At 38.9% G+C, this 27,891-nt stretch overlaps 1 protein-coding gene across 3 annotated transcripts in view; it reads right to left on the minus strand.

The window, feature by feature from the left end:
• The window catches only part of nlgn2a (neuroligin 2a), a 232,551-nt gene that overhangs the window by 101,742 nt on the left and 102,918 nt on the right, over positions 1-27,891 (minus strand). For 2 of the 3 annotated variants that reach the window (XM_059355474.1, XM_059355475.1), the window contains one exon: positions 11,141-11,194. The exons of the other annotated variant lie outside the window; for it this stretch is intronic. In XM_059355474.1, the coding sequence (XP_059211457.1) occupies positions 11,141-11,194 (54 nt within the window). The remainder of the gene's footprint in view (positions 1-11,140; positions 11,195-27,891) is intronic. 3 annotated transcript variants of the gene reach the window in all.

The raw sequence follows: 27,891 nt of genomic DNA on the forward strand, positions 1-27,891 counted from the left end.
AAAGCACTTTTTTGGTATCTATTTCTATTCACAATGAGGGTTCCATATTTAAATGCCCCTCTTTTCCGACCATTAACCTGGAGTATAAACCTGCAATCCCTCACTAATGATACGTGCGCGTGCTGGGAGGTCTTCTCTGCAATGCAATCTGACAATTCCAAACTTCATTTGTTTCGCTGAGCACTTTAAAGTTTATTGATTCGGATTAAATAGACCCATAATAGCTCTTGGCTAGCTCAAAGCCAGCATTGGGGTATTCACTGAGTTCCAGGAGTTGAAGAGGAGCTGAGCCAGCCTTCACTGTTGCTTCCCTCAGTCCCTTATAGCCATTACACATGGCAATAAACCCAGCCAAGTGCAAAACAAAAAAAAACAACCCAAAAAACTGTGTTGAGCTTTTTCCCAAGCGCTAAGCTAGCTGACAGGCGACACGGCGCCAACTAGCTCTCTCTTTCCCCATCTCTTTCTGTCCCGCTCTACCTTCCGATCCTTTTTCATCTCCGTCTTTCCCTCAGCTTCCCTCCTCTTCACTTTCTTTGTCTTGTCAGAGGGGTTTCAAGCTCAATAAAATACTATCTGTCAGCGAGCGATGGAGTAGGTGTATTCGACACGATATTGACACAACCTTGACACGACGTGGGCCGAGCGTTGAGGTAATGGGGAGGTTGGGAGCTTCGGCAGCAAATAACCGACAGGCCCACCGAGAGACGGAGTGATAGAAAAAGACAAGAGATTGAGCCTCTGTAGTAATGTTAAAATAAAGTTGGTTTGACAGTACCGTTGATCTTTTCCTGCAGAGGATTGTATTCTGCTCTTTTGTACTATGCCGAGCCGAGCCGTGCTATTCTTCATCAAGCTGGCATGTGCTTTTCTACACCAGTCCGTCCTGTTTTCTTCCTTTTGTTCAGCATTTTCACACAGCGAGCCGCTCCGTTCTGCTCTGTTCTTCCTCTTTCTGTTCCTTACTGTTTTTCCTTTCCATTTTCCTTTCATCATCTCTTCATATACTACTCAATCTTGTCCATGTGCCACCTCATTCCATTGAAAATCCTCTTATAAAGTAATTTGTACTCGGCGCATAAGGATGGTAAAATGGTGAAATGAATAATAGAATGGATGCTGGCCTGCACATTTCTCTCTGCTGATTGCTCACGGCCTCCTTGTCCTTTTGTATTTCACAATTTAGAGATTTGGCTGTTCCAATGTGTATTGTACAGTACATTGAATATTACACTGTGTCCATGGTGAAAAGCCTACAGCAAATGGGGAGATTTAGCAGGAGAGCATCTCCCTGGACGCTCTTAATTATTTGAAAAAGATGAAACATGCCAAGACGCTGTCCTTGCATGCCGCTGTTTTCCAAAAGTGGTCGAGTCCTGTGATAGGGGGAAGTGTTTTTAAGGCAAATGTGTGTGTCTGAGAGCATGAACAGAGAAGGCGAAATGGAGAGATGCTGCATTGCCCACAGGCCAGCGTCTGCTAACAGAGTTATAACCACAGTGGAAGCAGCACATAATACAGAGAGACAGAGAGAGGAAAAAGAAGAGGAAATTGAGAAAAATACGTTGCTGCAGAAAAGCTTGTTTCTGTCTCACATAGACAAACTCTTATAATTCCTCTGTACCATCTACCATCTTGCCATCCAGGAGAGAGCCTTGCAACAGTCTATATTGTTTTCTCGCTGAAGTGTCTTTGTGATAAAGTCACTCCGGCTCACTGACGTCTTTCATCTAGCTCACCATCAACCAACCTCTGGTGCTGCCATCGCTCCAACTAATGCCCCTATAAGTCTTTTTGTCCATTTTTCTTGTCTTCTGATTTCATCCACTTCAAAAAGAAATCTCCGGCAGCCAAAAGTGTAATGTTTTTCTTGGGAATACTGTATGACATCCAAGCCATTTGATGTGTTAAATGAATAAAAAGCTGATTCAGTAAACAGTGCTCGCTCATCCAGCTGGTAGAGAAAGACTTTCTGCAGAGCCAGTGTTACAGGCAGTTAATCAACAGCCTGTTTGATACACAGCCGTTGTTTTGTTTGAGCATCCGGTGGTCAGCAGGGACAGTGACTTTTATAGATAAAGTTTAACAAGCCTTTGGTGCTGGGTCAGTATTAATTTCAGACCCAGCATGCTGTTTAGTTACACATCCTGTTTGTATTCAGGATGAGATAAATAATTACGAGAAACACAAGTAAAAGTGCTGAAATTGCTCCACTGAGCTGTAAACACTGACTCCCGCCCATTGTTGTTTTATTTATCGTAATTCAGCCATTACTGTTACAGTGACCTTATAGGAGCACAATGGAAGCACAGAGCATCTAGACTGTGTCTTCAACCAAACTCATCTTTGACTCTTTCTATGACTGTGTATATCATATCATATGACATTGTGTCATCATGGACGGACAGCTGAGGATATAGGACACAAGCCCAGGGACCCAAGTGTCAGGGTCGTCCTGGTCTTCACCTATAAATGTCACTCAAAGAGACATGTACTAACAAGAACGAGACTTAAAATGACAACAAAGGAACATAAGATAACCTCGAAAAGATTACACAAAGGAACAAAAAGGACTACAAAAGACACAATGAAGATAAAGAAAACCACAACAAAGAGACTCAAAACGACCACAAAGATACACAAAACAGCCACAAAGAGATTCAAAATAACTACAAAGAGATACAAAAAGACCACAAAGACACACAAAATAGCTACAAAGACATTCAAAATAACTACAAAGAGATACAAAAAGACCACAAAGACACACAAAATAGCAACAAAGATATTCAAAATAACTACAAAGAGATACAAAATGACCACAAAGAGATTCAAAACAGCCACAGAGATGTAAAATGACTCCAACAATGGGCAAAACAACCACAAATTAAAAAACTATAAACTACAAAGAGACACAAAATGACCACAAAGAGACAAAAAAAACATAAAGATATGCCTAATGACTAGAAAGAGACACAAAACAACAACGAAAATAGGATAAACAACTATAAAGTTTGTGTTTTGCTCCTTTATTCGTCTCATAATCTGTCCATAAATGATATAAGATCATATCATATCATATCATATTAGGAGTTAACATTAAGATTCCCTTATTACTCCCACAATGAGGAAATTCAACCTCTGCATTTGACCCATCCATATCGACAAACCAGTGAACACACCATGCTTAGGAGCATGATATCATGTCAGCCTGGGAGTGTGTAATTATATCAATATTATATCTTTCTTTTTCTTTCGCGTATTGCAGAGAAATGTAACATTTATGCTGTGGGCCTTTGCTGCATAGATTCTCTTTTTGGACTAGTAATTTATTCTGTTACGCAGCCTTCAATGTGCTGCATTGAACTGATTTGACCTAAAACACTGTCTTGAACTATACTACTGAAAATTATTGAACTGCATATTGAACTGTGTGTAGCTTAAAATCAATATGTAATATTTAATACTATGAACTGATACAATATGAAATGTGCAACATAGTCCTAGACATAGACAGTGCAAAGTATTTTACAAGCAGTAGAGTTCTTAAAAATGATCTAGTTTGAGGTCAGTAAATGCTGTTCATCTGCAGCTGTTATGCAAACACACAGGCAGAATAACCAACAAGATCTCCAACCTAAGCAACAGAATAGATTATTGTCAATATCAACTGTAACACATATGAGCGTTTGTCAAAAATAAGTGTTTCGTGAAACATAATACCGCGGATCATTCTAAAATTAGCACACGTCATTGTGCATACACACTGTAAAAAAAGATAAACAATAGCTACTCTAAAATTGAGGCAACGGACTGCATGCAATATTATTTATTAAATCTAACTACGGATTCACTATGGATTCATTCAAAATTCTCTTCATTTAGAATTACTTACACATAAAGATTATATTTAATGTGGTAAAATAAGTAGATTCTATATCAAACATTTTTATATTAAAGTTACTTAAACAACTGGCTCAAAATCAAGGACACATTTATATATAATACATTTTATCAAATATATTAAGTAAAATGAAATGACTACAGAATAATTAATTACAGTGCACGCATGGTTTGTGATTGGAAAAATGCTGAAACTTTGGTGAATTTAGGCTACAGAACCACTGACCACTGTAGGGCAAAAAACGTCCTGATAAGGCGTCATAAAAGACAGTTTAAACAGTAAATAAATGTGCGTAAATGCTGGAAGTGAAGTAGTAACAAGGGTAACACGAGCAAAGTAAGTTACGTAAATAGCGTAATTACGTAAAACACGTACCCTGTTCTCCCGGTTGAATGTCCGACGTTTGTTTGTCCCATTCCCACCTTTAGTTTTTCGGCTGATGTTAATTTAAAAAATTAGCCTGTTTTGATGCACACACACCTTTAAAGCTGAACAACAGCTCAAATGATCATGTGAAATATGAAAAGTGTCACTTGTAGTAAAACACCCACCAGACTTTGCATTTTATGTCAGATCTACGGAGCAGTTTTGCCTCTTTTAGATGATAATTTTGGTTTTTCAGCCCACAACTCTTTCGTCAGTCTTTATTCCAGCCTAAGCAGCCTCCTATATTCAAAGAAAGCTCTGACAAAACCCAGGGTAAGCTACAATCAAAGCCCAGAACAGCTGAAAAGGTCAGCAAGCGGCTGGTGGTCATTAGTGACTGATTTAGCAGCTAGCAGTCTTATAGAGAACAAAACAGAGCAATAATAAAGTGAATATCATAATTGGAAAAGACTCCCAATGAAATATTGTGTGTCTACTAGATATGAAATAAATTATTTTCTAACATTTGGGGGTTGTTACAGCTTGTTCTGCTGCCCCCTAGTGGCTTAAATACAATCAGTGCAGCTTTAACAGCACCAGAAAACATTAATTACTAATATTTTGTTGTTGTTTGATACATTTAGTTGGTGGGTGACCCTGTCTGTACATTTGGATTTAGGACTGTCCCTTTAAAAAACTAACTAAACCTAAAACTTAGGTAATATTTCCCAGGAACTAGCTGACGCTGCTGATCTATGTACGTAATATAGGCTCAAACTATTTAATTCATCACAGCCTTATTTGTATCTAGCAGAATCCTAGGAAAAATAATTAAAAAATAAATAAAATAAAAACATAACTGAGTGTATCCTCCTAGAAATCCCCATAATTCCCCTGTTCAGACTGGGTAATAATAAGAAAAAGTTTCTCCGACAAGTTAAATTTACGTTATTGCAGAACAAATTTAATTTCCTTGCGCACTGGAAATTACAAGTAAGCTTGAAATTCATTACAGGTTATTATATTTTTGTCTGAAGAAAGTGTGAGGAACTGCATGCAATAATACAGCAGGCCCACATAAAAAGTCAGTATTCTGCAGCCTTGATAGTCTTCACTTCTATTATTCATTCACCATTTGATCAATACACTTAAACCCTACTTATTCAGTTCACTAACTAATTATAAAAACAGATCATCAGCAGTCTAGTTTATTATCAGAAATGCAGCATTGGCTGACAGATCCACTGAAACCTTCCACTGCTTTGTTTTCATAATGATACCCAATATTATACTGTAATATTTTTTTTATCACTATTAATTAAGAAGATAATTGACTGTATTATCGGATAGAGGAGACATTTGTGACTGGAAGGTTTCCAGTTGGAGTCCAGTTTGTCATTGTCTTTTATTTTGGAAAGTTTCTCTGAATACCTCTTAAAGTGAAATTCTAATAAAATGTATACCTTTTTAGAATAATAATAATTAACTGAGTTAACATTGAACTGAGTAGCAAACTAACTGTGATGTAAAAACAATCTTCACATATTTACTCAAAATATTTCACCTAATTTTTGGAGAAATTTGAGTTAGTATATGCTTTAGATGTAATTGTGTATCATATCTCGGCATATGATTTCTATCATGATACGATTCAATTTATCATATTGAATTTTTGCCTAGCCCTTATTTATCTGTTTTATTTATGCTGCCTCCTGGCATCTCATATGCAAAAATATCAAGTTTTTAGCATTTTAGCGACCTAGCGGTGTCCTAGCACCGAGTGTGGCCGCAGACTACAGATGACCACAATCTTATGAAGCAGTGCATGTTTGCCTCTCAAATAACCTAATATAACCTCCTGTAGCTCTCTCCTTAGAATAAAAATAATGAGGCAGTCTAGCGCTGAAGAGATGGCAGAACGGTTGATTGAATTGCATTGCGAGTCTTTGTAATTTTGATATTATATGATTGCTTTCCGACAAATATATTTGTCCTATATTCTCTGTGTGATTTTTATTCTCATTTCATCTGAATCATAAACCATACAAATGATGGTAGATCACTTTATGCAATGAGATTCATCTGTATTTTATCTGCGATTTGGATTTGATGGAACATTTTCTTTCACGGACACGGTCCATGTTTGTTTTGTGCAGCCCTGTTTATCTTACTCTGCGTGTGTGTGTGTGTGTGTGTGTGAGCGAGTTAGAGAGAGGTGACATTGTTTCTGGCAGAAATATGTTCCAGGTTTGGGGCTCAGGTGGCTCTGGTTTGTCTCTGATCAGAGCTGACACACAGGATGGCATAGTAACACACTCTCTCTGTCTCTTTCTTGATTTAGCTCAATCTCGCTCTGGTTTGTAATCCTCTCCACACACACATACACACACCAATACACAGAGCTGTGCTGTAAGCCCTATCAATCTTTTTGAACATCGACACTGAGCAGCACTGCGGCCCAACAGCCTTTGCTCTCTCGCACCTGATGCAGAGCAGAGAGCTGCCGCCGCCGCCGCCTTTGCTGCTGAATGAAGTCATCTCGCTGCCGGCTGGAGGATGCTGCCTTGATTCTCTGCTGCTCCTCTCCACTGTACAGTATGCACTTTTTTTTACTTGAATAGAACCGCTCATGAATAGGTTTCTGCATGGCCTAGAATACATTGCTTCAAAGCATGCCACATTTGAAAAGGCTGTTGATACACAGCTGAAAGAATGAGGCCAAAATGGTGGAGCAAATGGATGAACTGATTGTGCCGGCCGCTACTGTTATCAGATAAAAGCTGGCCGTGTTTTTTCTTTTTTTCTTGCTTCATTCAGGGAAAATTGTCCTGCATGTTATTCTGTTGGCTGGGAAAATTACTAGGAAAGAAAAGGAAAGACATTACCACATTAAGCCTATAGTGATCACCCCTTTTCGAGAAAAAGGGGTTCTTTGCACTGGATGTTTAGGGGGAGATAGCAGGTCAACAATAACTTGTTAACTTGAAGATTAATTTGAGATGCAGCTCAGCACTGTCTGACAAGTTGTTCTGGTCATACATCTCTAATAAACATCACGTAATTAATTAATTAAACATATTAAGGTGTATGATGGTTCAAAACATTAACATTTCTCCTTTTGAAGACCATTTACATGTTCAACTATCTCCCATAAGTTGTTGCAGCAATTTTTGGGTTGATACCTTTTGTTACACATTTGGTGCTGAATTATGCATTTTTTCATACCAAGAATGGATAAAAGATGTCATAAAACCCTCCAGAATATTACATCAATATATCAAGATCTTTGGAACAACATAGGAAAACCCATGCTGTGATTGAGTTTCAAAAGTTTTGAGAATTTTGGAGATTTCTGTATTTTCAGTGAGTGGATGACGAGCACTTCTGTTCTTCAAACTGCTGAGAAATCTTATTGTCAATATACCTAGGAAAGCTGCACATCACCTGAATGCTCTAGGTCTCTTGTTTGTGGTTGTAAAGTTTCATGAGGATGTGATTATCCTAGAGGTCACAGCAGCTCATTTTATACAGTGAGGCTGAGACTCAATAAACTGGCTACTACATGGACTAACATCATCCCACATGAAGAAAACTGGGCTCATTGAATCCACAAGTTTTGGCTTTCCGGCGATACCAAATTAATGTTATTCTAAGCCTGTTTAGGGACCCCAGTATGCTCAAATATTCAAATACAGGACATAGCACATTTAAATGCATGAGAAAAATGATGTGGTTTTTGCCTTAAACTGCATGTTATCAGCATCATTTTTCACTGAGGCAGCATGACGTCTAACTTTGCAGCGTTATTTCGACTTCCTGACATGTAATAGATTCCTTAGATGTTCTAGTTTCATATGATACCAATATCTTTAGTATATACTTAAAATTGAGTAAGAAAATGGCAAAAAGCCAGCCAAACGCTATCAGGTAAGATTGTACCAGTTTCTGCACTCTGAATCTGGTTTCCCATACTGGAATTTAATTTGTGCAACAATTCAAGCCATTGCAAGTCTTTGACAGTTAACATTCCCTCAGGGTGGAGGACTGCACAGGTCAGGCTGAGGAGCAGCTTGGAATCAGAGTGCATGTGTCACAGAATTGAGTATGTTTATGAATCATTTCCACCAGGCAAGATGTAGCCAAAAGGTCACGCTGCAAACAACTGCCCATTGTGCAGCATTACTGTATGCAGACATTGTATAAAGGCAGACCTACTTTTGCTTTTGATTCTCGACTATTAATGCACTGCTTGGATAAAAACTGCTCTATATCCACTTTCCAGCAGGGCTGCAGCTATCACTATGATCAGTTCATGTCCTCTGAATAATTTCTAAAAGATCGTGGGATTTTAACAACCTGAGACTGAGCAGTTTACTGCAGTTACACATTGTGGGAGTTAAAGGCTGCTCCTGCTATTTAAAGATCCCCTCCAGATATGTTTCAGACATATAAAAACACTCTGCTCGGAATGATAATGAGTGTCTGATATAGATTTTCCACAAAAAGTTTCATTACTCTTATTCAATATTCTTAAGATCACATCTAGTTATTCTCCCTCACTGAAAACTCTAAAATCCATACATATTCTAACACTGTTTGTTTCAAGAGTTTAACTGTTGGACCATATTTGTTTTTAGTTTTGCCTCAACTTAGTTACATATTTGACATCCAAACTGGTTGTAATTTTACAAAATCCTGCTCGTAGGTCCACGTCTTTATGTCATCCTGCAGGAGATCAATATGGAAAGTCTTCTGATACCATACTGCACTGTGAAACTACAACACATTTTTGAGTGGAAAGTGATTCTTAAGGGGACATAATATGAAAAATTAACATTTTCAGTGCGTATGCATGAACATTTGGGATTGCCCTGCAACTAACAAACTGAGGCTGTGCTCAGTGTATCTATACAGGGATTTATAGTGGCATACCCCTTGCTGATGCACATATCGATACAGATGCTACTGTATCGATACAGCAGCAAATGCTGTGATGGCAGTTTTGGAAAGTAACATCTCCAGTGCATGAAAAAAGCCAATATGTCCTTCCTGTGTAACTTCCTGTGTAGGCTTGTTAGAATAGACCACGCCTCATCTGAGTATCTCTACCGGAGGCTTGAAAACCTCATTTGCAAAAGCCAATCAGAGCAGACTTTAAGGAGTGGGTCTTAAAGAAACAGTATGAGAAAAAGAATGTGTTTTTTGAACATTAAAGCATGTTAAAATTATGTCCTAGTAGAAACCCACAACATAAGTATACATCTGAAAATGAGCATAATATATCCTCTTTAAGTTTTTTTTTGTGCTAAATCTACTAAAATATATTAAATATACTGAATAGATTCAGTGTTTCTCCACATGAGTTCTGTCATAGGAGTGCTGAGAGGCTTTGACACAGCATGTAGACCATCACATATAGAGATGCATGACATTTTTTAATTGCGCAGATATATGACAATATATATATATATATATATATATGCAATCATTTTTACAGGCTCATTACTGTTCTTTTTTGGTGACTTGCCCTACATTTTATTGATTCTTGGGCTTATAATAAACACTTCAGTATGGGACTATATAGGAAGTTCTATGGGAGCAGGTTACCTGGATTTTTGCATGTGAATCTGTAATCCTTTGCAAAGAAGATTATCTGCCTTTTCTTACACAGTGAGTGTAATTATAGTGTTTTTAAGAAAAATCTACTTCTTAAAGTACCTGTGACTGACTCCTTTTAGTCTCTGTTTTACCTGAATAAGAACTCCAGTTCAGGATTATGTTGGCGAGTTAGTGTATCGGGATTAGCAGTTCAATCCATCCACATCAAATGATGTTAACCGTAGTTGGTGATGAGGGATGAAAGACATATTTAGGGAAAGGTGGAAAAAGTGACTGCTTGCTGACTGTGGCAGCTGAAAAAGTTGTGTCTGTGCCAGCGCGTTTGATCACCAAGAAAATCCTCTTGTGTCAAACTTCCCTTCGACTCCCAACTTCAAAAAATACCCCAAATCAAAGAGCATCACGGAGCAAGAAAAAGATTCACCCGCACAACCCTCAAAATAGCATAAAGAGAAATATGTATCAAAATATCATCAGTCATCTTTTTCTCCAAGAAACAAGTCCAAAAGAACAAGGAGGGGGGAGAAGGAGAAGGTGGGGGGATGAAAGTGCAGATAAAATCACCTCCACAGTGTATGTGCTGCAGGTAGGAGATAAATTAGCAGCCTGTGAATTCTGTGTCCTTATAGTAGCAGACGATTAGACCCAAATCTTCCAAAGCGGGGCACAAGTGTCCTTGGATGTCCCCAATTTTTTTTCCTTTCCTTGATTTGATGTTATCATCATTGACTTGAAATGAGGCTAGCTTAATATTTGTGTAGGTCCTTACTCAATAGCAATTTCATCCTTGAGCTGGGGATTGAGGCGCCATAATAATGCACCTCATTGTGTAAGCTGGTCTCAATAGGTGCTTTGTTGCGCTGGGACAATGCTGTTAGTTGGCCAATGTATTTTCAAGGGCACAGTGGTGATGATGATGTCCGGGGCGCTCTCTTGTCTGAGAGCCAGATGAGGAGCTCTGGAAAACACACACACCTGCCTGCAGATGACTTTATAATGAAGGATATCTGGGTTCCATTAGCCCGCCGTTATGATCATCCAAGGTTACATAAGGCTAATGATTTGCATAGGAAAGACAGCTTTTTAATTGCAACGGTCAGCACATACACTTACACCAACACATCGGTATGCATCTCATATCCAAAGTCCCACCTAGATGTTTGACTTGTGTGTGTGTTTTCCACTCTATGTGTGTACACATCCCCCAAAAAGACTTCAAAACAAGAAAAAAGGAAAAACATGCAACAAAAATACCTTCGTCTCGAGGCTTGTTCATTGAAGATTCATCATGTTTTTTTGTGAGCGGACCTAGGGTTAAGAAAAAAAGGGGGGAAAAAGAGAAAAGAGAAAATTCAAAAAAGATTACTGGCAAAAACGAAAAAAAAAAAGAATATCAAAAAAAGAAAAGAAGAAAGAGCAAAAAGGACAAATCAGCAAGAGTTCATGGTTGCTTATTGTTTTTTTCCTTTAAAAAGAGTACAAAAGCAAAAACAAAAGGCATCACAGACACAGATTTATCACAAGAAAAGACACAAGATCAAAGAAAACTGTTTTTGGATGTGATTTCTTTCTCTCCCCCTGCAGAAGAAAACGGCTGCCATTGTTTATGGTCCCTCTTTCTCTCTCTCCTTTAAACCTTGTTTGTTCCCTGAGCCTAACTCTTTTTTTATTTGGGAGCTGGGTGGGTGGTTGGATGGCGGGTGGCGGGTGGGGTTTGGTGAAGGGGGAAAGAAAAAGGGAATGTGGAGAAATAAGGCCTCTGTGGTTTGAAGAACAGGACCCAGCCCTTTTCCTTCCACCATATGACCAGAAAAGATTTAAAAAAACAGGACCAGGCAAAGAAGAGGACACCTATAGGAAGAACGCTGGGTTAGGGTCCTGATGCTCAAACCCCAAAATCTTCCCAGTGAAAGCACACAGAAAACTTTAAAGGGAGGCTGCACAACATGAGTCAATTAGAGCTTTTTTTAGATGGACACACTGAACACAAAGACACCTTTAATTACACACGATGACCCTGTAATGGTAAAAGACATGTTAAACATGTTGCAGATAAAATAGGGCACAGGTGCTTTTGTGTTTTCAAGTGTGTGTGTTTGTCATTATTTAGTGGTTAAACCAGAGCGCTATTCCCCAGGCGGGTAAATAATTACATAGCACAACAGCAGTGTGTCAATTTGAAATGACAAGTAAGCGTGACGCTAATTGCGCAGAGGAGTGCAGGTAAAAGGTGAATGTAATTTGATCCCCATCTGCCCACTGGCTGTTTTTGGTAAATTAAAAAGAGTGGTGGAGAGAAAGAGAAGACGGCAGACAGAAAGAGAGAGCACAGAGGGGGAATGAGAGGAGAAAAATAACCTCCTCTTCTCCTCCCTCCATCATCGCGGCTCTTTTTTCTTTCTTTTTTTAAATTCGTTGATGAACTGCTGGTGTCACATTCATGGAACCTGACTGTGACGAAGTGGTTTTGTGTCACCAACCCTCCTACTCCCTTTTCTCGCCGAGTCATTATCAGTGAGGTGTTTAAGAAAAATTGCAGAGAATCAGCTTTGATCTCGTCTCGTTTTTATCGTCCTCGCAGCTGTCATTTTTCTTGTTCGTGTACACGTATCAAAGGGAAAAGAGACAAACAAAACCCACATTTGGTTCACCTCGAGAAATACTGTTCACCTCAGCATTCAGGAGATAAGTATTACTGCAAAAATACTCTTCACCTTTCAGCGCTTTCATCTTTGGAAATCCACTTTGGGAACTTGAGGTTTGGCAAAGGTTTTATTCAGTTTCATTTGTGAACAAAATAACTGGAAGCTGCTCCTCATTAGGGTGTTGTAAAGAAAAGCCAGGCTGAGGAGATGGCAGAGTATTTGTCAATCAATACACTGTAAACCTTGCAAATGTCAATTTACAGTGAAATCTGAACAGTATTCTACTGTATTGATGTCATACAGTGTCATGCTGTATATTGCAATGCAATCTGGGAGGAAAAATCTATAATAATAACACTTTAACAGAATTCAATTAATTACAGTAGAGCCTGACTGATATGGATTTTTTGAAGCCATTCCGATACTCATTTTAGAGGGTGAAAATTCTTTCTTTCTATAATTTTTGAACTTGAATAAAAATAGACCCTTTTTAATGTGGATTGTACACCATTTTTTCCACCATTCTGCAAATGTACCCGGAGAGCTACTTGATCAAACATAAAACTTTATTAAATCATGTTTATACATTATACAAACAATGTGTTACATTGTAAAAATAATAACTGACTGAGAATAAAGAATGAATAGAAATAAAATATATAGCTAAATAAACATCATTAGTAATAATAAATAACAATAATAATAGATAGATAGATTTTAAATAATAATAATAATAATAATAATAATTGCTAACACAATTTTATGCATTATATATTGTGTAAAAAAAGTTTTCATGTAGGCAAATATCGGACAGAATATACACCGAATGTATACCGATATATCAGCCGATAATATGTGTCGACTGATATATATGTCGGGCTCTAATTAACAGGAATTCAATGTTAATTTACACTGAAAAGTTTTAAAGTGTCAGTGTAAATATTCTGTTATTTATTGACAAAACTGTGAATAGTATTGTGTTGTAAATTTACAAGAATACAGTGATATACTGCAAATGTATTTCTAGTAATACACTGTATTACTGTGAAAAAATAAAGCTGCCAGTTAATCACTCTACATTTACACTGAAATTTTGTGTGTATAAATAGATATCTGAATATAAATGCAACATCAGTTTTTTCCACATTTGACTATACTAAGACTTGCAACAAAGGTCTATTTACGACACATTTTTTCATTTTTCATTTTTATTTTGTTTTGTTGTCTTAGAGGATGACATGATCCGCGATGGATTAACTATGTCTCCTCGCTCAATCGTACATACTCTGCAGAGAAACACACAGAAATAGAGAGATGTTCTCTGGCATCACATTAGAAGATACAGTTCAATTTGACAACATGATGATACTAGTATCATATTTGTTCATAAACGGACTAACGGAGTCACAAGAGCCAAACAGGCTATGCACACTTTACTAGATCTTCCAGTCCAGTTCGGTTTAGGAAAAGTCAGAGCATAACCATGAGGATTCAGTGTCTGGGGACCATGAATGGTCCTGGGTGAAAAGTCAGGGATCATCAACCTAATCAGGCATCATGCTCTGGGGACCATGAATTTCAGTACAAAACCTCCATTGAAATCCATTTATTTGGTGATGAGATATTTCAGTCTGGAGCACAGCGGTGGACTCATTCATTGACCAGCTTTTCCATCCATGGAGACCCAAGAAACAAACAAGGCACTCAGGTATTGGATTAATTACACTTATGACTCATGGTGGCTAATGGGAAGAAAAATTTTACTCTGAAAGGGAAAATTTATGACACAAAAGCTGAGATGAACTACATTTTTGGAGTAGTTATAACCTGGAAGCTGAAGTTTATTATTTTTCTGGTGTTTAAAAACCTGAAACAGCTTGAGAGCAAAAGTTTATGCCATTTTTAAAAAAAAGGGGAAATTGTGGAGTATATAAATTCATTCTTGGCCTTGGAAACAATATTTTTCTGAGCTCAGAGTCCACTTACAAGCTTTTCCTGGAGCTTTTTCACTGTCTTCTTTATAATGAACCTGAGAAAACTCTTTGATGCTTTGACGGAGCTAAGTGGACCTTGACTTAAGATTTTTCTCCTTAAAAAAGCTAAACAGAAGTAGGAATTGTCTTCTCTGTTAGGATAAATCAGCTAATGGTTTTAGCTGAAACTCATGGGTGTAAAACAATTACATATGTTTTTTATAATACTCGCGACACACAGCATAAAACATCTGTAGGGAAATGTTATCATTTTGACATGTGATAAAAAGGGTTGAAATGGTAACCGTCCCACCAAAGAAACCAGACGTTGCCACACTTTTTCAGGAGGAAAATGACAAAATGGGGGAAGCAGAAATCAAGCAACCATTACCAGGCCGGCAACACGCTGAGAAAAAGAGCAAAAACTGAGCTTGATTGACATCTTTTTTGCAACGAGTGGGCGAGGAGCCTGGCACTGTGAATCAAGCAGATGGGGAAAAAAAATAGCTGCTTTTCTGGACATTTTACTTTTCCCAATCAAAAAGAGGCAGCACACACACACACACACACACACACACACACACACAGTCTGTAGATGACAAAAAGAACAGCAAATGCGATTATAATACACCCAGATAGAAAGTAGTAGTACATTTTAGCATAGGGCAAAAAAGGACACATTTTTTTCAAGCTAAAAGGGCTAATTAGACCTAAACAGCTGTAAGACGCATTTATACTCTTCCAGATGTTGGACCCAATCACCTGTGCTACATCCATAAAGTAGCTGTTTTCTACACAAAGTTGTTTACAGCCTCTCTCCTCTACACGGTCTTTTATCCTCCGCCCTGTGAAACTGTTGTCTTCTCTCTCTCCGTGCGCTTTGCCGTGTCTGTGTTGCAGACCGACTGCAGCTCACTTTGAAGCCGGTTATATAAGGCTTCACATCGGCTCCACTTCTCCCGACGGCCACTCGCACACACACGCACTAACACACACACACACACACACACACACAAACACAGCCTTATACAGTGCACTTGCATAAAAACAGACACAGACGGGGATGCAGGAGGTGTGGAGATGCACATTCATACATATGGCTCGGCAAAAATAATGAAATAAAGAGACAACAGAGAGAAAGGCAGACCATTTTTTCCCTTCGTTGTCCTGCTGTGAACTCGCACATACTGTCTGTGCTGAATCAGAACAGAAAGCTTTCAGTTCACCTGCATGGTGGAGAAATAGCTTCTCATTCACTGTTTCTGTACCTTTGCTCTACATCTAGAACTCCATTATATTTTACAATGATATATCTAAAGTTGAGATTTAAAGTTATCGTGAAATGGCAAGCAGAGTGCTATTTGAGTCTGCTTATTTAAGCATTTCCTGTAAAATTGAGGGGAGGATCTTGTTGTGGGTAGTGAGTGGCGTTTACTGCAGCCAATAACAATGAATGCGTGTTACGACCCCCTGCCAAATTTCAGATTGACAGCAGCTACTAGCTCAACACAGATAACAGCCAGAAGGAAAGCCTGTTCTCTGTGGTCGAGGACTTCTCAACACTGCCATCGCCTATACCTGCGGATTGGACCAACGGATTGGACAGGAAGAAAATGTAGGAAGAAGATGTTTTTGAGCCTAGATCAGAAGCCAACAGTGCTGCTGGTGAATGAGAGGTGTAAGCTCATCCTCTTGATGGAGCTGATGCGTTCCACTTTTTAAAAAAAGGAAATTTCAAAACATATTAAATGATTAACATACCTCAGAAAAGAATCATTTTTATAGCTGACAATCAGTGCAAGACATACGTAATTAAAAAACAACAAAAAAAACATTCTGTTTTAAATCCATGGCAAATGTAAGTTATTTCATCCCAAAACATTTTTGCCATATACCTTATTCTTTAACATGTTTGTTTTAAACTAGAACAAGTCTTTATTTTCTCTTTTATTTATTTTTTCATGAGAGGTGCTGATGACGTTCTCTGATTGCTGGATGGATATAAACGGGCTTTTTGGCAGGCAGGTGTGTATGTGAGTGAGTGAGTGAGTGAGTGAGTGAGTGAGTGAGTGAGTGAGTGAGTGAGAGAGTAGCCGAGCAAGTGACAGCGAGCAAGTAAGCGAATGAGTGAGCAAGTGAGCGTATGAGTAAGTGAATAAGTGAGTAAGTGAGTGAGTGAGTGACTGACTGACTGAGTGAGTGAATGAGTGAGCGAGCAAACCAGTGAGCGTATGATTGAGTGAGTAAGCGTATGAGTGAGCGAATAAGTGAGTGAGTGAGTGAGTGAGTGAGCGAACGAGTGAGCGTATGATTGAGCCAGTGAGCGAATAAGTGAGTGAATAAGTGAGTGAGTGAGTGAGTGAATGAGTGAGCGAATAAGTGAGTGAGTGAGCGAATGAGTGAGCGAGCCAACGAGTGAGCGAGTGAGTGTATGAGTGAGCGAGTGAGTAAACGAGTGAGTAAGTGAGCGTATGAGTGAGTGAATAAGTGAGTGAGTGAATGAGTGAGTGAATAAGTGAGTGAGTGAACGAGTAATCGAGTGAGTGAATGAGTGAGCGAGTGAGTGAATGAGCGAGTGACCCAATGAGTGAGTGAGTGAGTGATAGACCACACTTTGTTTGGGGGGTGGGGCTACTTATCTGCTGTAGTTTTCACTCACGTTGTCATTGGCATCATTCTATTTCCATTTTTAACTGCATCCCAACTTTTTTGGAGACGTTATTCGTTGTTGCAGGTACATATCCTTTTTTTGTGTGTTTAATTTTGTACCATTATGTGCTTTGAGGCAGAGAGTAGCCCTGACACAAAAAGAGGCTTATTCCTCAGTGTTTATGGATATATGTGTGTTTGTGAGCAGGCAGAGTAAGTAAGTAGGTGTTGAGTAGCTCATTTAAGCAATGTGTGCCAGTCCGGCATGATCTACGAGGAAATGGAACAGTGTCTGACAGCTTGTGAGTGAGCGTGGACCATAAATGATGGACGCTTGTACAAAGGACTGTGTGTGTGTGTAAGTGAGAGAGGAGAGACGGGGACATTGTCATTGTCCTAGAGCTAAAATATTGCAGCCGAAATGCAGCGAATAACTCAATAAGATTTGTGCACGAGTGTGTGTGCGTGTGTGTGTGTATGTGTGTGTGTGTAGGCTGTAGATGAGTAACTGGGATAAGTGAGATGTGACTGAGAGTCGCTCACCCACACACACATTCTCTATTTCACGCATTGTAAGTAGATGTTCTGGTGTGTGTGTCTGAGATACAGTAGTTAGACATACAGACAATCAAGCAGGAAGGCAAGCAGACTATACTGCCAATCTTCTGCTTCATTATCGCACGCCACTGCTTCTCTCAGCCGCTTAACTCTGCATGTGTGTGCGCGCACATGTGTGTGTGGGCAGGTCACAGATGAGTAGCGGAGATGAGTAAGCTGTGACTACACTACAAGCGACTGTGAAGTCCATTTTCAGATGAATGGCAGTTAAAATAGGATCCCGTGCTTGCTGGCGGAGCTTCTGTCCTTTCAGGTGACGTTCAACATTCACCCTTCAGAAACACTCTAAATGGGTTTATATAGTCGTCATTAGTCATCCTGTCACAAATAGTTTTCTGCTGCTCTGGTATCATTAAGTCTCAATTCAGTCCTTTCAATTAAATTATGTGATTTGCACCACTGTTTACCAGACAATATTACAGAATGTGAAGAACCGAGAGGCACTGTGAAAAGGCATCATTATCTTTAATGTTGGACAGCTGTAATATTAATCAATTTAAAGTTTGAACATCTTTACCCATGTACATGTACTATATTTGCATCCTTCTATTTTTTCCTATTAAATGATACAATGTTCTTTGTGTTCCTGTTGAGTCACAACACTTTGTATGAGGACTGCGGGGGCTTTTCTCTTCCTAGTCTGTCCATCTCAATCCATAAACAGTAACCTTGCCTGTAGCGGCAGCATTAGGTGAATAATAGGCTGTTTGGGTATTTCAAAGTTATAGGACAAAGACAGATGAGACTGTCATGGTGCTGTCTCAGCTTGTTTAAGCAGTCCGGAGGGTAAAAAAGGCATGATGGTGGTTAAATAGCTCATGGTGGTATGAATTTATGGATTTTTTTCATTGGGCTCTTGCTTTGTGTTATAAATTTGGATGCAGTGGGGTTTCTAAAGTAGCGACATATGGACACAACTTCTCATTTTTTTCAAATTATATTTTCTACATTGTAGATTAGTATAAAAGACATCAAAACTGAAGTGTGAAGAGCTGGCATCAAAGCAAAGGGTGGCTACTTCCAAGAAGTGAACAACGAACAAGCTGTCATTTATAGTAGCGCCAGTAGTAGATATAAAATAACACACTCAAGAAACAGACACATGTGCTAACCAATGCATGTCATCCACCTTCTTACTCCCCTTTTTCTGTCTACCTTTGCACACTTCTGTTATTCTCTCAGCAGCTTCATGAGGTGTCACCTGGAATGATTTTCAGTAAACAGGTGCGCCTCGTTAAGAGTTAATTAGTGGAACTTCTTGTTTCTTAATATGTTTGAGACCATCAAAGCAAAAAGTGGCTACTTTGAAGAATCTAAAATATAAATTCCATATGTGTTCATTCATAGTTTTGATGTCTTCAGTATTAATCTACAATGCTTAAAAAATATAAATAAAAATAAAAAAATGACTGAAAGAGGTATTACCAAACTTTTGTACATATATATATATATATATATATATATATTAATATGCGATCGACTTTTCTGATCGACACTTTGAGAGCCCACTGATCAACCTGTTTAGGGTCCATATCGGCCGATCGATCGGAGAATCCCTACATTTTATACAATGAAGTCACATACACATACAATGAAATACCTACTATGGTGGCTAATATCATCGTGCATGGCTAAGACGTGGCTTACTGAAACCAACAACAGTTTCAGCTTTCCATCGATATCCAATGTATGTGAAAGCAAGACTGTTTAGGGATGCCAGTATGTAGAAATATTTCTTTAGAGCAGACAGAAATGACACATAGTCCATGCAAAAACTGCATGGGATTGGCATGAAGTGAGGTCAAGAACCCCTTTAAAATCGCCAGTGCCAGTTTTTCCTTTTCCAAATTCCCCGAGTGTTAGAGTCAGATGACATGGTTGGTACCAATGGACTCTTTAGATGGATGGAGCCTGCTCCACCAAGATAGTCATGTTGGCTGAGATCTAGTTAGGGATGCCAGAGGGGGGTCCAGCTTTAATACCACAGGGGCACTGGTCCTCCTTGTCCCCGAACTACTTGCCAAACCATTTCTACATTTTTGTAGGTTAAAAGAGAAAAATACAGGAAAAAGAAGCAATTGAAGTACAGTTGCATACATTAAAAAGTTGGTAATATCTATATTTTAGAAGTGCTTGATAACTTTGGGATTATGCTGCCCACTTCACACTCAACTCTACTTCCATCCTTGTTTTTGGGCTACAAGAAGTAGATCTATTATGGTTGAGCTGGCTTTGGCATGCTTTAATCTCATTCTACATTCTCCTCTGGAGAGTATATGCACATAAAAAAGGATAAATTAAATATGTGTGGAGGGTTGTGCAAATGTATTAGATGTATTTATATCCATCTGTGTACCACAAGGGTTCTTTTTGAGGCATCAACTGCTGGAATAAATAACGGCTGAAGAAAATCCTTGTGACTGTTGCCAGCTGCACTAACTGTAATGTGAAAGTGTGTCTGGAGAGGCAAACACATTTCTGTTGAGTCGTGTTGATGCATGTATTTATAAGGTGTTAATATGTCATGTTTTTGGTGGTGTAAATTAAAACTGACCCCCAGCGCCCACTAGGTAAGGCAAGGTTCCATTCTGGGTGCCCCGGTTCGCTAACACGTGTCCATTCGGAGAGGGCAGATTGCTTAAGCCCTGGACGTGAGTCACGTTGTCAAGAACCGTGGTAAGGTTGCTTTCAGTGCTGGTAAGAACCACTTATCTGATCGACTTCACAATCGACACTGCACTCCCTTCATGGTCCCATTACTTGTCATGGTCACTCAATCATCCTATCTATACATATCCATCAAATGTGGTTGCCATGACACAAATCGTTGAGGAGATGTGACAGTTTTTTGTAATATAAGAGGCTTTGGGCCAACTTTAAGGGCTTGCTCGAGCAGAACTGTGTGGAATTTCAAAAAAAACAAAAACTAACTAACTAACAAAAACTAACTTTGTGTCCCTCATGTTCAAAAGATGTTCAGTACCAAATTTGGTGATGATGGCTCAAGATTTGTAGGGCGAAGTAGCATACAAACAGATGTGGGGACAATTAAAAATGGTGGCAAATCAATCTAGATGCAAATGAGCATAGATAATATGGATACTTTCATGTGGACCCAGTAAAAAAATAACAGTAATTTTGTTTCTGAGACTGAAAGTTCGGAAGTTTCAAGCCAAAAGTTTGATGTTTTAGTGCCACCATCTGGCCAGTCGTTATTGAAAAACAGCAGACTTTCACCCAGGAAAATGTGGTTTATGTCCCAAGTGAAAACAAAACTAAATTATTTTTTACGTAACTTAAGTTTCTTTAAATCACTTTCATTGTTTATGTAAGTTCCGTAACTTCCGTGGCTCACATCACCCTCATGACTACTTCACTTTCCTGCATTTACGTACATTTATTTACTGTTTAAACTGTCTGTTATAACACCTTCCCAGGAAGGTTTTTGTGCTAAACCTAGGTCTGTGGTTTTGTAGCCTAAATTTACCAAAACTGCAGCCTTTTTTACAACTGCGAACCATACTTGTATGTATAACGGTGTGTGCTGTTTTTAGAACGCGGCACTGTACCGTGAGCTGCGAAACGCTCATTTTGACAAACACTCATATGTGTCGTTATGGGTGGTGTTGACAAGCGGTCTATTCTGTCGTTTAGGTTGTAGATCTTGTTGATCTACAAGTGATTAGATGCTCATTCAGATCTTCACAGCTTTTATATCGGACTAAATCAGGTTGTTTTTGGTACATGGGTCACTGTCATAATGTTTGACTCCTCCATGTCTTTATCTTGCCTTTACTTTCCTTTTCTGTTTCTTCACAATGTTGTTCCTCCATTTCCTTTTTGTCTGCTGTTTATTTTTTATCCCTCTATGTAAAATCTCCCCTTTCATTCCCAAGCATCTGACTGACAGATATATCGTTCTACCATGGCTGAAGGGGGGAAAGATGAATGGAGAGGACAGGGTAATATCGAGCATGCTAACATAGGGGTTTCAGAGAAAGAGAAGATAATAGGATGAAGCAAAAAAGAAAAGAAAGTGGAATTTGTACTGGTATCAAGGTTGGGCGAGGAGAGAAATTAGAGAAAGAAGTGTATGAGTTTTGGGGAAGCATGCTGTAAAAATAGGGACAGAGGTGAAAAGTGTGTTAAAATTAAGCGAAAACAAGGTGGGAGAAAGAGAAACTGACACAAAAGAAGAGGAGGAAGAAGAAAAAGTGACATGAGAATGGAGGGAAGAGGAGGAAGTTAGGAAGCAGAGATGGGAAATAAGAGGGTGTTGCAGCGGAGGGGGGGGGGGGTAAGAGTGGTATAGAGGGGGAAAAAACTAAAGATAAAGTGATGACAGTGAGAAAGAGATAGAGAGCTTATGTGAAGCAGAGAGAAACAGAAAGAGGTAAACAGATTTAGTGACATTTACGGAGTGGTGATGATCGAGTAGGCATGAAGGTTAAAGCCATTTTCTCCGCATGTAGCCAGACACACACGCACGCACACACACACACACACACACACACACACACACACACACACACACACACTTGTAGGCTTATCTGCTCATGCGTTCATGCACACACTTCGCCTACAAATGTGTGCTTTAGAGTTTAAATTCCAGTTTGCATCTGGATTACTGTGCATTTACTATAGAATTATAAAAGGATTGTATCACTATAGAGTCATTGTAAAATTATTAAAGGATTACTAGCAACCTCTCACACTGTAAATGTGAATGCTGCTCTTCTCAACCACGAATATTGAACACATTGGAGATTGTGAGCTCCTGCATTATCTTTTCATAAGGTGAACAAATAAGGAAAAGAAATCCAATAGTTACACTATTCCATATGTCATGACGAATCCCCGATGTTGACACTATACAACTTTTAATGAAAAACGCCACGTCCTCAGCACACTGATAGAAACTCGGTCTGCTGTAAATCTATGGTTTATCACTGATGTGATTGGCTGCTGGTCTCCAAAGGCGACGACCCTCGACAAAATCAGGTAAATGCAGCTCCACTATATCTTCCACTACACATGGTTGGTGCAGTTCTTTCTCTGACCTCCAGCAACTGCATTATTTTATCTGATTCTATTCATTAAAAAAAATCAATTTCAAATTGTTGTTGGTACTTTAACCATAGACTGTATATTAATAATGGATGTAGTCACAATGACATCACCTATTAGTTTGTGGACTGCCCGTTTGAAGCATCGAGTTCGGCATTACGGCTGTTGCCATCTTTGTTTTTTTTAAACCGGGAGAGACCATATTTGGACTGGGGAGACATGAGGAGGGACGTATCTAAAAATAATCTCTTAACGCTAAAACAAAATGTACGTTACTTACCAGAAAATTGAACAGCTGACTCCTTGGAGTGTCTTTAAGTACAACTGAACGCCGGAAAAGACATTTTCAAAGGTATTAAAGGTAGCTAGTCCACAAATCAAAAGCTTCTTTATCGTCTATTTTCTTGTAAATGGGACAATTATTTACACAATCAACATCGTATTTGTCTTGGAGAAGATTAGAAACTAGTGATTGAGACCTTCATGTTGCCACAAGATTTTTTTCTGAGGTAATAAATCAAGGGAGAAGTCGTATTTTGTATTGAGATAGATAGGACCAGAATGCTTTTGCAACCGCAATTAATGACCCCTGTTGGAATTTTTGAAATAATGCAGGCTTAATGCTCTTCCGGGTTTGCTTCACTGCTTCTACCGAGAGGTTGCTGCCTGACCCACCAGTTGGGTTTGAAACACATTTTCTTTTAAAGAAAGAAAAATTATCAGGAAAGTGTAATCATGTAATCATGGGCAGATTTTCACATTTCCAATCGTCAATAAACGTATTATGTGTGATGGACGCTTTCATCAGGAAAGAGAAAAAAACAATGAGGTGTCCTGGAGGCTCAGCGGTTGAGCGCATACGAATAAGGCTGAGTCTCAAGCCAAGGTTTGAGTCCAGCTCGGAGCCCTTTCCTGCATGTCTCCCTCTCTGTCTCCCCCTTTCACTCCGTCTCTCTGCCACTATCAAATAAAGCTGTAAAATGGCCAAAAAACCCTTTAATAAGCAAAAAAAAAAAGTTTGCACTATCTACATCCTGTAAAATACATTAACTTCTGCACTCCTCATGAATTGGGACTCAGATGAGACAAACGGTCACGGGACAAAAATTCACTGAAACTTCAACTAAACACCAGGTGGTTTACACAGAGCTGAGAGGAGAGGACAATACAGGTTTGAAGTAGAGGTTGGAAAAAGGCAAATTGTTCAATATGTATAGTATGTGGAGACACCTTATTCTTCCAATAGCGGTAACACTTGCAGGCACTTTTTTGTATTTATAGTTTCCATTTGACTATTTTTTTGGTAAAATAAATTAAGAAGATGAAAAACTTCAAGAAAGATTTTTGCGGCATTTTGAATGTGTTATATTGTACATGTTAGAGTTCTCACTACTTCTATTCATGATTGTCTTGTTTCCATTGAGTTGCAGAACTTGTGTATTGCAATGAAAATGAAGCCACAGTGGGTAAAATGTGACCTGAAACTACTTGGGATTCAGAAGGTTAATACTGTAGAGACCACAAATAGGGTTTGATTGATAGAAAACAATTAGTCAATAATCACAATAGTCAGATTTTCTATTTCTGTCTGTTCAGCCCTAGTGTGAGTATTTATGTTAAGCCAGCCAATTCCAAGCCTCCATAGCGTGATTCCCTCTGCTCCAGAGGTGATAAATTACTGGAGAGACTCTGACTCCATCTCCCATGATACCCTGGGGCTGCCAGAACAGAGGCCTGCAGTTTGTCTCCTCATGTAAAAGGATACGTTGAGAGAACCCTTCTTTTTAACCATTTTGACATTTGCGGTTTTGTCAGCTGAGCAGTGTGTGCTCTTTATTGGGCTAACCTTTGAAGAGCAAAGAGTCTTTATGTTGTCTGACATATGGGGAAGGTGGAGAAGGTAAAGGGAAACAAGAAAAATATGGTGGGAGGTTGTTATGTTGAGCTATCAAAATGCCGACAGGCTCAGCTGCTCTGTTGCCATTTCATGTAGTATTTCATCTCTGAGGTAATCTCTGCGGTATGTTGGCTTTCCTTGCCTTTGTCCATGAAAAAACACAAAGGAACCAATCTGTGTTTGTGTGTTTGAACAGTCATTCAACCCCTGGGCTATTTCTGCCCCAAACAAAGGCGTGTTGGTGATCTCTGCAATAACCTTCCAGTATGATCCAAGATCACTGTCGCTGTTTATCTGTCCATGTGGGCTTTGAACTCATCTGGCTGCTTTAACACCAAAGCAGTTTCCATTACATGTAACAGAGAGGTCTTGTCTGCGCTCCCCTCCCTCCTCTTCTCCTCTCCTTTCCTCAGCTCAATCTTTAAATATAGAGTTATGCTAATGCAATTAGATACGAAGCAGATACCAGGATAAAAAAAACATCTTTGCTTTGAAATGTCTCAATATGAAAGGCAAGAGAATGTGTTAAAATATAGTTTTTTTTTTGTTTTTCTTTGTTTTTCTTTCATTTCTTTCTACCTAGCTGGATCAAATCAGGGCTAAAACAGTTTTTATTAAACAAATAAAAATGTATTATTATCAGCAGGGGTCAGCAACCTTAGCACGGGTGCCACAACTGGCATGCATTGGCTTAGTCAGTGGCACACTAGCAATATCCCTGAGAGAGTTCTCCCTTTTTGACATTTGCTGCTATTGCAACATTGTGTAAATGACTGAATGTCACCTAAAGCAGTTGAAATGGGAACTGTGTATATAATTTGTAACCACAGCGGGTAAAAAAGTACAGCTATTTGTTAAGTTTATTCCTGATGAACAAGATTGCTGGAAGGTTGGTATGGTTAATGTTTTCATCACTGATATGATGATTTCAAAACCTTTTAGAGCTTCTAAAGTACCAGATGGACTCATAACCAGGTTCTTTCTTGGTTTAAGCAGCTTTACACCCCTAAAATAAAGAAGCCCTCTTGACCCCCTGTGAAGCTTTGGTGACCCCTCGTGAGGGTTGGGACCCCCAGGTTGGGAACCAGTGGCCTATATGGATGGAATCAATAGGCTAAAACAACAGGCTAAACAACAGATCCAATGTAGATTAAAATGTTGATGTAGTGTCATTATAAACTTAATGTTAAATGTGATGTTTATTTGGCACACTGATAAACAAGAAGATGTAAAAATGACACTAAATATCAAAAAGGTTGCTGACCCCTGCTCTACAGTAACAGTCATGTTGATAATATGTTGATGATTTCATTAATTTATTAAGAAAATCAGGCAAACATTGGCTGGTGCCTCCTACCCAAATATAGGATTTATTTTGCTCCAAAATCTAATCTAATCTCTAAATCTATGGGTTTTGGACTGTTGGTCATACAACTCACCAACACTGCTGGGTTGTGACTGGCATTTTTAGCTATTTTCTGATGTTTTATAGACTATACAATTTTTTCAAGAATTGAAAAAGGGAAACATTAAGTGGCATTTGCAGAATAACAGCACATAAAATGTCTCCTTTTTTTCCAATACTATCTTGAGTCACTGACTTTAAATGCATCATTAGAGGACTGGCTGAAAGAAAGTGAGTTGGGACTACGTAAAGGAAACAATGTCAGGGCTCCAGAGTGCTGCCATTTTGGTCACTGACCAAAAATCTGTAAAGTGCAGCTAAACATTTACATTAGTTTCACCTGTGCGCCTGACATTTAGAAGGTCTGTCTCTGTCTGTGTCTCCATGTATGAAACATCTCAGTGAAGAACATCACTACCATAAAACATATTTAAAATGAAGAGAACTATTGATTTTGTTTGGTCAAGGAAAAAGCTGTAGTGACAGTCACAGCTGTCCCCAGCCCAGACCCGACATCACCACTTCTGACCAAACATCTTAGCAGAGATGGAGTCATCCGACTCAAGAAAAACACTTATCTGCACCTTCAGTCTTGGCACTATCATTTGTATAAACTATTAAATTACCAATGTGTATTTGATAGAAAACTGTGAAGCCTAAGAGAGAACATTAAGAACTCGGATATGTTATGGTGACGGCCTAGAAAAGTTAAATCAATGAGCTACTCTCTCATAAAGCCAAAAACCAGAGAAGAATGTCTCAAACTTGTGTCATATGATAAGGTATAAAGTCTGGAGCTGCTCCATAAACAATGATTTGGATACAGATTTTGAGGATGCACAAAACTTTTTACTTTCTTGTAAACAGATACTCTCTCCCTTGGATAGTCTCAGTGTCAACTATAACATCTTTGTTATATATTGTGTAGTATACTTCATGACACCACACATTTTAGTTTTAACACGCTAGCCTTTGGGTTTGGGAGAGTTGTTCATGTTCGCTAATATTTTTTAGACTGTCTTAGACCACAGGAAGAACATGTATGAATTTTCAAAATGGGCGTAGCATCGAAATATGCAGTAAAAATGTGTGGGTGCATCTAAATGAAAAAAGTAGGCGGACCAGTGCAACCAATGTAAACAAGATCTCCAAACTAAATGGCTGACCGTTAGACAATACCATCCATTATGACACGGCATTTGAGCATTTGTCAAAATGAGTGTTTCGCGGCTCACAGTACCACCGATCCCTGTAAAATTTAGGCTACAATACCACTGACCTAGGTTTAGGGCAAAAAACTTCCTGGTAAGGTGTTATAAAAGACAGTTTAAACACTAAATAAATGTACGTAAATGTGAAGTAGTTACAAGGGTGGCGTGAGCCATGGAAATTACTTAAAAAGTAATTTACTTTTGTTTTCACACTCGACACAACCCCCATTCTGCTGGGTGAAAGTCCGCCGTTTGTTTGATCCATGCACCTCCAGCCCTAAGTGTGACATTCGCCATTTAAACTCCGCATCACCACCAATCATTACTACTACGTTCACAAAATGGCAGAGTAGGACAGTCGTAAATAGAGAGTCATATTTTGCTCCCTGCACAAATGCCTTATATTGACGTTTTTGAGGGGAGACCAGTCTCAATGTAAAATGACCGTCTGGCTGATATTACTGGATGTTTTCTGACCTCCAAACTCTCCTTGTGCTACCGTTAATCTGTTGTTGTATACATAGCATGTGACAAACATTA

Source organism: Centropristis striata, chromosome 17 (genome assembly GCF_030273125.1).
Source record: "Centropristis striata isolate RG_2023a ecotype Rhode Island chromosome 17, C.striata_1.0, whole genome shotgun sequence".
Classification (NCBI taxonomy): domain Eukaryota; kingdom Metazoa; phylum Chordata; class Actinopteri; order Perciformes; family Serranidae; genus Centropristis; species Centropristis striata.